This window comes from Camellia sinensis, chromosome 12, assembly GCF_055761805.1.
Source record: "Camellia sinensis isolate YWXY chromosome 12, ASM5576180v1, whole genome shotgun sequence".
Classification (NCBI taxonomy): Eukaryota; Viridiplantae; Streptophyta; class Magnoliopsida; order Ericales; family Theaceae; genus Camellia; species Camellia sinensis.
Genome location: NC_138972.1, coordinates 148481829 through 148494078, shown reverse-complemented (window position 1 = coordinate 148494078; position 12250 = coordinate 148481829). Strand labels below are relative to the sequence as shown.

The 12250-nt window shown below is 35.9% G+C and overlaps 2 protein-coding genes across 2 annotated transcripts; both read left to right on the top strand.

Annotated features, from left to right (window-relative positions):
* Positions 1-1718: 1718 nt before the first annotated feature.
* LOC145803968 (protein FAR-RED IMPAIRED RESPONSE 1-like) lies at positions 1719-4938 on the top strand. The gene is made up of 3 exons (XM_082897368.1): positions 1719-3696; positions 4642-4840; positions 4932-4938. Exons 1-3 carry the CDS (start codon positions 1719-1721, stop codon positions 4936-4938), a joined length of 2184 nt encoding a protein of 727 aa, XP_082753494.1.
* A 3706-nt stretch (positions 4939-8644) lies between these two features.
* On the top strand, positions 8645-12172 carry LOC114312950 (uncharacterized). Its single transcript, XM_082897367.1, has 6 exons — positions 8645-8650; positions 10270-10349; positions 11227-11422; positions 11519-11584; positions 11687-11752; positions 11848-12172. Exons 1-6 carry the CDS (start codon positions 8645-8647, stop codon positions 11971-11973), a joined length of 540 nt encoding a protein of 179 aa, XP_082753493.1. The 3' UTR covers positions 11974-12172.
* The last annotated feature ends 78 nt before the right edge of the window (positions 12173-12250 follow it).

Genomic DNA, 12250 nt, shown 5'->3' with positions numbered 1-12250 from the left:
GTGAAGGTACCTCTCCTTTTATAGAGGGGAGAGTGTTACAAAGGGGCCAAAAGAGTCAAAAGAAGAAAACATAATTATTAAACACTTTACATATTATATTCTAACAGGACTATTTTGTCCTTTTATAAAATTTGTGCAAGATTAGAAAGAAGAAAAAGATATAATAAATGTTAGCTAAGAAGCATAATATTATCTTCTATTCCAACTTTAATTCTAAAGCAAAATCTCACAACAAAAAGAAAAATACTTTATGAAAGTGCTTGGCTCGAAAGGGCTCGAAAGTGCTTGGCTCGAAAGGGCTCGAAATTGCGTTTTACTCACCTGTTGCGCTGCTGTAGCCATTGGGTACATACACCCCATTCATTTCACTTCAAAAACAAAACCAAAAAAAAAGAGAAATAAAGAACAGAGTAGAGAAGAGATACAGGAGCAACGTCTACGACCTAGCTTTTGCTACCGCCGCTGCTATTTCATCGGAGTGGAAGAGGAGGAAGTTTGCTTGAGTTGTGGATAAGGTATTTCCCCTTCAAACATTGCTCTGCCATTGTGGATGCCATGACAGCTACCTAAGATGATTGTCGCTGCCATGATTGCTCTTCCATTGGTCTATCATAAAATTAGGAAAATGATCCAGAGCTCAAAACTCTGTGGTTGCTCTTCCATTGGTTACTCTGTGAATCACATCCATTGGTCTATCATAAATCCAATCTGCTCGAAAATTTTCATTCAATAACAGATGTGATTCACAATGAAAATAACATTATTGTGAAAATAAGAGGTACCCAAAAATAAATTAGCAGATTGGATTTATTGCCATGTCTTCCATTGCTGTATTAGTTGAGGATTTTTTTTCAGATTCATTGTCTAAAAAAAAAAATAAATAAATAAACTCACACTTGATTGAGAATATCTCACAAGTCAGCTATTTGAACGGTGCTGATATAGCTTTGACAGTCCAATAGTGTATCATCTCATATACACTGCAGAGTCCACACTAATTTTGAAGCCAGCGTAGTGTGAAAGGTCATGTAATTAAGAGATTCCTCTATTAAATGTGTAACTGATAATACATTTAATGTAAAATTGTGTATTTCTGTCCACATACTTAGTTTGAAGACATTTGATGTTATTGATGTAAGGATAAAGATAAACTGTAAGTGCACAAATCTAAAAACACAAAATAATACACAGAAATAAATAAACTCACACTATCTGATTAATTTTCCAGATTATTAAAAAATCTTTATGTACCCTGAATCTTTCTAAAAAAATAAATAAATAAATCTGTTATGGCAAACAAATCTTTATGTACCCTGAATCTTTCTAAAGAACATATTGTCTGAGATTATTAAAAAAAAAAAATTGTGCCTTATAATGTGATACCTTCACACTATCTACTATTATTTAAAAAAAAAAAAAAAAAAAATTGGATTTATTTATTCTTTCACATGTATTGTCTGAGATTCAGATTTATTTATTCAAGTTAATCATCCACATATACGTTAACAGTATATTTTTGTGCCTTATAATGTGACCTTTGATCATGCTCAAGCTGCCAAAGAAATTTATGAGAAATTTCAACATCTGTTAGGTTGGCATTCGATTGGCATTAGGCAATCTAGATGTTGAGGCTACTCTCTCTCATGCTCCCAGTTATAAAAAGTTATTCAGTTTGCTCTTTTACTAATTTGTCTATTGTATTTAACTTTGAAGCTACAATGGATATTGATTCAAACAATAATTCATTGAATGGGAGTGAGGAAGTTGAAGAACAGGATAACAATCTTGATATTACTGAAATTGGCGAAGTTGAAGAACCCAAGAAGGGGATGTATTTTAGCTCAAAACAAGAAGTGTACGCATTTTATGCACAATATGTGAAACACTGTGGATTTGCTATAGCTTTTAGATCACAAAATCTAACAAGTGATGGGGAAGTGAAGTACTTTGGAATTGAATGTACTCGGGCGAGGTTGAGAACAAAAAGATCAGAAATCAATCCCTTGGAACCATCTTTGTCATCCAAAATTGATTGTAAAGCAAGGGTCAGAGCTAGTCTACAAAACGATGGCAGATATAAGTTAACCACAGTTGTGCTTGAGCACACTCATGATTTAGTTCCTACAGACTCACGACATTTTACAATGAATAAGAGGATTCGTACTCCAGTCAAGAGAAGACTAGAAGTGAACGATGCAGCAGGGATTGGGGTGGCAAGGAATTTTCATTCCATAGTTGTTGAAGCAGGGGGATATAAGGCATTAACGTTTGATGAACGAGATGCAAGGAATTATATTGAGAATGCTAGAAGATTGAGACTTGGGCTAGGAGACGCCGAATCAGTTACACTTTATTTCCATAAAATACAACAACAAAATTCGAACTTCTATTCGGCAATTGACCTTGATGAAGATGGTCGCATGCGAAACTTGTTTTGGGCAGATGCAAGGAGTAGGGCGGCTTATAAAGCATTTGGGGATGTTGTCTCATTTGACACAACCTATTTGACAAACAAGTATGATATGCCATTTGCTCCGTTTGTAGGAGTTAATCACCATGGACAGTCGATCTTGTTGGGATATGGGTTGTTATCTAATGAGAACACCGAGACATTTGTGTGGCTATTTAAAGAATGGTTAAGTTGCATGACAGATGCTCCTCCAAAAGCAATAATAACTGACCAGTGTAGAGCTATGCAAAATGCCATAGAAATAGTTTTCCCACAAGCTCGACATCGTTGGTGCTTATGGCATGTGATGAAGAAAATTCCGGAGAAACTTAGAGGATATTCACAATATGAAGGCATAAAGGTTGATTTGCAAAATATTGTTTATGATTCATTGACGAAAGATGAATTTGAGGGGAATTGGCTTACAATGGTTACAAAATTCAATTTGAATGATAACAAGTGGTTAGGGGTATTATACTGTGAGCGACATAGGTGGATTCCTGCCTATGTTAAAGACATATTTTGGGCTGGCATGTCAACTACCGGTAGAAGTGAGAGCATGAATGCATTTTTTGATGGATATGTGAACTCGAAGACTACCTTGAAGCAATTTGTTGAGCAATATGACAATGCCTTGAGAAGTAAGGTGGAAAAGGAGACAAAAGCAGATTTCAAATCTCGTAACCAATTGTATGATTGTCTAACGGTGTATCATTTTGAGAAGCAATTTCGTGCAGCTTACACAAATGCGAAATTTAAAGAAGTTCAAGCAGAAATGAAGCGTTTAGTGTATTGTCGTCCGAATCTTGCAAAAGAGGAGGGATCAATTTGTACGTATCATGTGAGGGAGGCTATTCTTTTGGGTGAGGGTATGAAGAAAGTGGAATTTATCGTGTATTGTAATTCAAGAGAATGTGAGCTCCAATGTATGTGTCGGTTGTTTGAGTTTAGAGGCATTATGTGTGCCCATTCACTTAGTGTGCTCATTGAGAGGTCCATATATGAGGTGCCACATAAATACATTGTGTCGAGATGGAGAAAAGATTTGGAACGAGGGTATACATGCATTCCAACCACATATACTAACTTCGGGGCTGCTATAAATCCAAAGTTGCATGATTCATATCACAAGACGTTAGATGAGATCCTAGAACTTGCCACCAATGACGATGCTAAACACAAAGTGATTCAACTTGGGTTGAGGGAAATCAAGGATCGAGTGAAAACTATTGAATCGGGTACTGCGAGTAATGTGCCATGTACTAGTACACTACAAGAATTTACACATTTGGCGACCATTTTTGCCGACCAAAAAAATTTTAGTCGCAAAAAAATGACATTTGGCGACCAAATTTTAATTAGTCGCGAATGATCATTGTTTTTGGCGACCAAATATTATTGGTCGCAGAAGGTTATATTTTGGCGACCAAAAAATGAGTTGGTCGCAGAAAGTGGTATACTTTTCCCAACTAACTACAAATTTGGTCGCGGAAGATCACATATTTTTTGGCGACCAAATTTTTGGTCGCCAAAAATTTATTTTCAACAACCAAAAAAAATTAGTCGCCAAATTTGTATTTTTAGCGACTAATATTTTAGTCGCCGTTGATTGAGATTTGGCGACTAAAAAAGTTTGTCGGCGAAGGTACTTTTTTTGCGACTAATTTGGTCTTTTGGTCGCCAAAAGTTTGGGAGGGAAATTTGAACAACCAGGAGGGGGGAAATGAAATTTTTTTGGCGACCAAAACAATTTGGTCGCCAATCAGAAAACGACGTCGTTTTGTACCTGCAAAACAGAAAAAAAAAATAAAAAATAAATAAAGGCAAATCCAGTGAGTAGCCTTTGTGTATGTGAGGCCGATTTGAACCCTTCTTCCTTCGTGGAATCTGTGGAAGGGTTGACGAGTGATATTATCGCGATGAATGAAAGAGAGAAAGGGGTTGCATCGTTGGGGTTAGCTTCGGTGGAGGTTGCACAGGGGGATCCGTTTCGGCGAGTTACTCAGTCGAAGCCCTTTGAGGAGTGAAGAGAGGAGCTTAATCGTATGAAGGCTTCCATGTCTGGTGTGGATCGGGAGTTTCTGATCCGTGTGATCTTACCCAAGAGGAAACTTCAACCCTAACAGCTTCTGCCCTAAATCTTCTCTGTTATACTCTAACAGCTTCTACCCTAACAACTTAATCGTATGGAGTTGGTGGTGGTATGGCTGATTCAAAGGTTTACACACCTATTGGAGGTCGATCTGGGTCAAGTGGTCGTGGAGGAAGGGGAGGCAGAGGCCAAAATCCTGTGGCCCTAAATCCTGAGTTGAATGTGGTTTCAGCTGTAGACAATGCGACTCTTGATTATCATGGGCTTCTATTTCTGATCTCTCTCGCTCTGTCTTTCTGGTATGTGTGTGCGCGTCTCTCTCTCCCTCTCTCCATCTATTTCTGATCTCTCTCGCTCTGTCTTTAAATCAACTTTTTTTTGTTCTTTTAGGGCTTAATGGATTGAACAGGTATCTCTCTCTCTCTCTCGCTACAACAGGTATCTCTCTCTCTCTCTCTCTCTCTCTCTCTCTCTCTTTCTCTCTGTTTTCGCCTCACTCTCTCTCCCTCTGCTCTCTTTTCATTTTTCCGAGCTCCCTCTCCCATCTTCTCGCTTTTCTGACCTCCATCTCCCATCTTCTCTATCTCGCTATCCCCTTTCTCGTCTCTCACTTTCATAATTCATTTTTCCCCAATTTGAACCCTAATTTGTTGGATGCTTCGCTGCCTGTGACCTCCCAACTTGGTTTTTCTCTAACCCTAATAAGTATCCTTCAAATAAAGATTTTTTTTGGTGTTTATTTTCCTGAATTTTTGAAGATCACAGCTTCAATTTTTGTATTGTAGCTCAATCTTCAAATCTCCATATTGATTTTTTTTTTTTTAATTACAAGTCAATTGTTTTGCTATTGGGTCTGAAAATTGCTTTGATTTTTCTTTGAATTTTTGGCCTTGGAATCCAATGAAACAGTTCTAAAATCCCAACTGAGAGAGCTACTTAAGCTCATTGTGAATTATTTTTGATGTTATTTGAATTAGTGTTTGTGGGTATTTGACTGCTTACTGGATATGTTCATAAAAAGTTCAATCAGCAATATAAAGCTACAATTGGGGCTGATTTTGTCACCAAAGAACTACAATTTGATGACAGGCTTGTCACTCTACAAGTGGGTTCTCAGTTCTATTTCAATTTTATTGTTCTGTGCCTGCTTTTGTTTAGAGCATGTTTGATCAATATCTCTCTATTTGCTGTGTGATTGTGTGCTTTGCTTTGGTAGATATAGGACACAGCTGGGCAGGAGAGGCTTCAAAGTCTCGGCGTTGCCTTTTATAAAGTGACAGATTGTTGTATTCTTGTATACGATGTTAATGTCATGAAATCATTTGATACTCTTAACAATTGGCATGAAGAATTTCTCAAACAGGTTAGTTATTCATCTTTATCTCATTGCTGCCAATGTTGAACAATTTGTCATGTATCTTTTATTTTTTGGTCTATTTGTCTTAGTGAGTGTGTGTAAGTGTAAACGCATCAATAAACAACCTCTGAGGCCCATTGTTTAAATTGCACATTATGCATAACTTACAAGATAGTTAATCAATCATTTCAGAATCTTGAAATATATGGAGCTGTTTTAGGCTGTCATTTTCTTTTTGTATCGAAGGATTCAATTAGAGGTACTTTGCTCTCAAATACTTGGTTCATTGATTCTTTTTGTCTATAGAATTTTTCACAACTACTAATTTTGAACAAATACGAGGGAGTGTAGTTGTTTCAAGTTTTATGAGGATCACATAACCATAAAATTGTCGATAACATTTTGGTCGTTTTGCTGTAGTGGCTATTTTTTGTATATAGGTTGATTCTTCCTACTTCATATATATTTTACAATGTTGTGGCTGTGGTTGTTATACATGTTAATTTTTTGCTTCATCAAGACTTTTGGGTCCATAGATAACTTGACTTCTTATCAACTCTTTTTATAGTAAGGGCTAATTGAGCTGTCATTGTTGTGCACCCCCTAAAGGAGACCTTTTCCAAGCCCCCCATGCCTAGCAGTTAAGCAATATGTGTCATCCTATCAAGCAATCCCATTCAAAGGGACCATTTAAGATTGAAAACTAAAAGAAGAAACAAATTCAATCACCAAAAGAAAAAACCGTAGACCGCGTTTGGGCTTGCAAAGCAATGGCAGTACCTTTGAAGGCCTTAAATTCCAAAATGTTCCTTTTGATTGCGAAGCAATGGTACTGCACACAAGGTGTTAAAAAAAAAAAAAAAAAAAAGAGCCCGAAACCGGACAAGATTTTAGGATTGTCAAACCTCACCTCAAACAATGTGTGAACTCCATTCTATATATGAATCTTCCTCCAATAAACTCTAGAAATTGAATTACTATCATCAAAATGGTTAATCACAATACAGTAACACACCTACATTTTGTCATAGTTCTTTGAAGAGAAGATTTGTTACCTGCAATGGTAAGGGATAAAAATAGAATTTGACAAGAACAATGAAATAATTAATGGAAAAGAAATACAAAAGCATAAATAAATAGTAGTTGCAGGGCATTACCAAGAACACCACCACCACACTTGAAATCAATAGTGACGTAAGTTAGATTCAGAATTTGAAGATTTTAGACATTGCCTAGGAACATGTCATAACTTTTTCCATTATAAATGAAGCAAAAATGCTAGAGACTAAGAAACCAACTTTGGAAAAATACAAAGAAAAAATTGTATGGCTTAGCTTTAACACTTGTATTGTAAGTCCACACTTGAAATAAATTTTTCCTCGTATTTTTTTTTTTTTGTTGGTAATTAGTTTCTTGATTTCTAACATTGTTATGAATGGAGTGGATCCAACTATAAAGAATGTGTTGGTGGGAGTTGAACATCCGACAAATAATTTTTTTTTTTTTTTTTTTGATGAGTTCGTAGCTTGGTCACTTCAAATGTTTCAAAGGATTCTGCATGTAAGGCAAAAGAAGCTAGTTTACATCATCATTGATTGAACCACCAATGAATTTTCATATGACCTTACTCTGATGTTGATTTGTAAGAGCAATCCTTCACAACTTTTTTCTTTGAATTCAAATTTGTAGTTAAAAAAATAAATTAAAAAAATATATCTTTTCTTGAAACTTATGGTAAATTAAAAAATAATTTTTTTATGAAATTAAGAATGAATCAAATCATTAAATTTAAAGAATTATATTTGTTCAAATTTAGTAAAATTTTAAAAACCATAAAGATTGGATGTGATTGAGACTCGTATAAGTATTTTATAAATTGGTGTTTCCCATTTTGTTGTTATGGATTTTCCATTCAAACTTGGAAGAAATAGAAAATTTCAAGTTGGTGGTATAGTGATGCAGGGCATTTTCATATAATTGGATCAATTGTCATAATCATCAAACCCAGAAAAAAAGTCTTACTTCTCAGGTGATATTGATCTAAGAGATACTTCTCAAGTGATATTGAAGCCAGTGAGTGTTTATTCAAAAATTCAAACTTCCAAATCATTGTTTTCTTATAAAGATTATTTGCTTGTCTTTCACTGTAAGGCTGAAGATGGGTCACACATGTGAACTTCCAAATCACTGTTTGCATTCTTGCAGAAATAGGGTCGGCTATGGCCTAGAAACATCTTAATAGTTTTCTAACGTGGATGCTTACACATATACCTTCCTACATAAGTATGATGTCTTTGACATTAACAGTTTTTTAATGATTACTGTGGAATAATATATTCCCAAAAATTCTATTGGTTTTTGTAAAAAAGAAAAAAGTAAAGTTTCTTATGATCTTTATCATGTTGGATAGGATGAGTTTCGAAAGGTTCCATAATTGTGGGGTTGTCCATTGTCTAGGGCTTAGAATTAGGAAAAAGTTGCAGAGATTATTTAGATGTAATCATTTTTTCTTTCATAATTGCTATTCTGTTTTTACATTTCTGTCCTGTCTGCTTTCTTTTAGTAGACACCGTCTTCAGTCAAATAGGAACTGAAGGAATGAATTGAGTGGCTGCGAAGTGTTTTCATTGTAATTCAGTGAGCTCAAGAATCTCTGTGGTTCTTTCTTGAATAATGGGTTCAAGAATTCAGATCTGTTTGCTGGTTGTTTCTGTCCAAATTTTACTTGTAGCAGCGCTGACGAATAATGACTGTAAGTTCCATTCTTATGCCTAAATTGTTAATAGTTATATTATTGTTGAATGATATATGCATATGAGAGGCTCCAATATGTGTTCTTTCTTGCTTTGATTAATACAATCAAGAATACATCCCTGCTCATCAGTTAATGCATCCTCCAAAAACACAAAGTATATGCTAGTCCTGTTTATGGTTTCTTTCTAACGCCTCATTTATTGTGGGGTTGATCACTGATAAAGGAGAAGAAACAAAAATGAAATAAAAAATTGTGTTTTATGTTGTTTCTTATAGTGAAAATTAAAATGATTTGCACTCCACTGCTGGATGTTATCTTCTCTTGGTTTCCAAATGACACAAGATTTGAGATTCAAAGTTTGAATAAATATACATTTTTACTTTTATTTTTAGCCCCAAGTCTTTCAGCAATCAAAGGAAAGCCTTACTCAAATAGGGTCTGGGTTTGAATATAGGCTGAAACATGAGTTGAAGGGTCCTAGCTATGGTCTTCTCGATTCACCACTGCGAGATTTTAAATGCATGTCCTTGACTGGGTTATAAGAAGCCATTTCTGTCTGGAGTTTTCTAATTTACCTGGGAATAATTTCCACAATGTAAGGATGTGAATCCCTTCCCACCTCTGGAATACATAGTTGCATTCCTACTATGTGTTAACTGCTTTCCGAAACTAGAAATCTTAGGTCTTATTTAGCATCAAGTTTTCAGCCTGCATACTAGTTTTGGGGTCACTTGGGAGCAAGCTTTAGATGTCCCAGTTCTTTAACCGAAATATCAAATGTTCTTTATTATTCAGAAGTGGTAATCCTTGAAATAATAATTCTTGGTCAAATGAAATCTGTTAAGAGGCTGAGCTCCAGAAAGCTGTTCCTCTTTTTTTGTTTTTTTTTTTTTGATTTCTGGCTGCTGTTGGTTTCTCACGTCTGTATTCCTGAATCCTCATGCAAAAATTCATTTGACCAAGTTGTTTAACAATTCATTTCTGGCTGCTGTTGGGATGAAATTCATTTGACCAAGTTGCGGTCGCATGAATTCATTTGGAATTCATTTGACCAAGTTTTTTTGGATTTCTGGCTGCTGTTGGGATGGAATTCGGTGCAACAATTCATCACATGGTTATTTTTGCATTGCCCAAATTGTTTAAGAAATGCCCACTGGAATTATGCACAGCACACTTGAATTATGCCACTACCAGAATTATGCACGCTTGAATTATCCCACTTGAATATTAAATTATGCAAACTTGAATTATGCCCTGTTTTTTTTTTTTTTAGGAAGTGCGCACACAATTAAATTGTGTTGAAAATTTGTAAACTTTTAAACAGCCAAACCGATTCGTATCTATCTGCCAATCCGCTCATCCGCTCAATCCGCATCCGCCAGAATGGCGGATGGATACGGATTGATTTTCTCCAATCCGCCAATCTGGCAGACGGATGGCGGATTAGAGGTTCCGTGGCCACAACCGATCCGCGCCCACCCCTAGCTAGTTGTCTCAATACGATGTACATGTTTATAGGATTTAATTGATTTTTGCAAAGATACGGGTTTGCAATCCAGTGTTGCTGCCACTATCATGCTTCTCTGATAAATTTTCCAATTCTGTTTCTTTATTAGGTGCCTTACATCACTACTGCTTTGATGGATGCGAAGCTTGGCACGGAAGGGCGCAAGGATCTTTTTTATTGGCTATCAAGGCAACTTAGTGGATTAAGCAATTTTTCTGATGCTGTAAATCTGAATTATGTATTGTTTTAATTTGTTATGCTAGATGGATGTGACGTGTGAATGAAAACTTAGAATAGTTGTATTGTATCGAATGTTAATGAATTATGTATTGTGTCAAATGTTAATGATTCAGTTAATTTGAATGATGCTTTAAAATTATAAGTTTATTATGGATTGAATGAATTATTAGGAATTACAGGTGTATTGTTTTCCTGCTTTGGCGACCAATTTATTAGTCGTGACAAATAAATTATTTTTTTTTGCAAAAAATGACAATTGCCGACCAAGAGTTTTGGTCGCAAAAGATACATCTATTGCCGACCAAAACAGCTCTTGGTCGTGGAAACTCACTTTTGCCGACCAAAAGTTTTGGTCGTGAAAATTAACAAATGGCGACCAAAACGTTTTTTGGTCGTGGAATGTCACAATTGACGATCAAATTTTTTGGTCGCGGAATGTCACGATTGGCGACCAAAAATTTTGGTCGCGGAATGTCACTATTGGCGACCAAATTTTTTGGTCGTTGAATGTGATAATTGGTGACCAAATTTTTTGGTCCGAAAAATATCACTTTTCGCGACCAAAGTGTTTTGGCGACAAAATAAATTAGTCGCGGTAATTAAATATTTAGCGACCAAAAATTTAGTCGCGAAATCCAACTTTTGGCGACCAACCACAATTTTGGTCGCGAATTACTTTTGCCGACCCTCAATTGGCGACCAAAGTAGCGACCAAAAAAATTGGTCGCGGATAACTTTTGCCGACCAAAAATTGACTTTTAGCGACCAATTTTTTTGTTGCTAAAAGTGTTAATTCTTGTAGTGGTACTCTACCACTTTTTACTAGTATTGTACCACCTTCGCATACTTCACCGAAAAGTCCGCCACATCTGAATACTACAAAAGCAAGCAACACTCGCAAGGTACTCAGTTCTTTGGTTGCTCGCCGAAGAGGACGTCCATGTACGAGGCGGAAGGTTAGCAAGGTTGATCAAATAGTTAATCGGTTGAAGAGAAAGAACAAGAAGACTACTCCCGCACAGGTATATACTTGGCATAGGTTGTTTCGTAACCTTTTTGTGGATTCATAGTTGAATGGTTACAATAAGTAATGAAATTGTGTTACTATTTCATGATAGGTGCTGGAAGATCAAGCTTACTATTTTCCTTCTATGGTTGGCACACAAGATAGTATGTATGTTCCGGTATGTGTTGAATGGACTTAAAATATTGTACTTTGCTTCTTGTTGGGTTTTATGTTAATGCTTCAAATTATTATTAACGTTGTCGTACTATATAATCATAAGGTGCCCCACGATGAAGCTTACTATTTTCCTTCTATGGTGGGCACAGAAGACAACATGTCTGTACCGGTACGTGTTCAATATTTGAGTACACATTTGTAACGATGAATGTATTGGTCAATATTTTTTAAAATCATTTTGTAATATGTACTTTGTTTTTATAGGCACGGGTTTGCACAATGGGAACGCCGGACAATATTGGAAGCACATCAGGAATGGTCAACAATCTAAGCAGTCAAAGTTCTACAGTACCATCACGATTGGATCCAAATGCCCCATTTTATTTTTAATGTAATACACTGTTCAATGTCCGTTCAATGTAATACACTGTTCAACCTGCTAAACAAATAGAAACCTGTTCAATGTCTATGTTCTACTATTTTTGTAAACAGGTTCTGTGTTGTAAACAGGTTCTGGATGATATGTAATTTCATGTCATATGGTCCCATTTGAATGGATGACTTGAATGGATGGTTTGGTTTTTATTTATTCTTGTGTCCCTGTTTTGATTAATGATGGATTTTAGATTATGGTCCTATAAAAACTGTTTTAATTTCATGTCATATG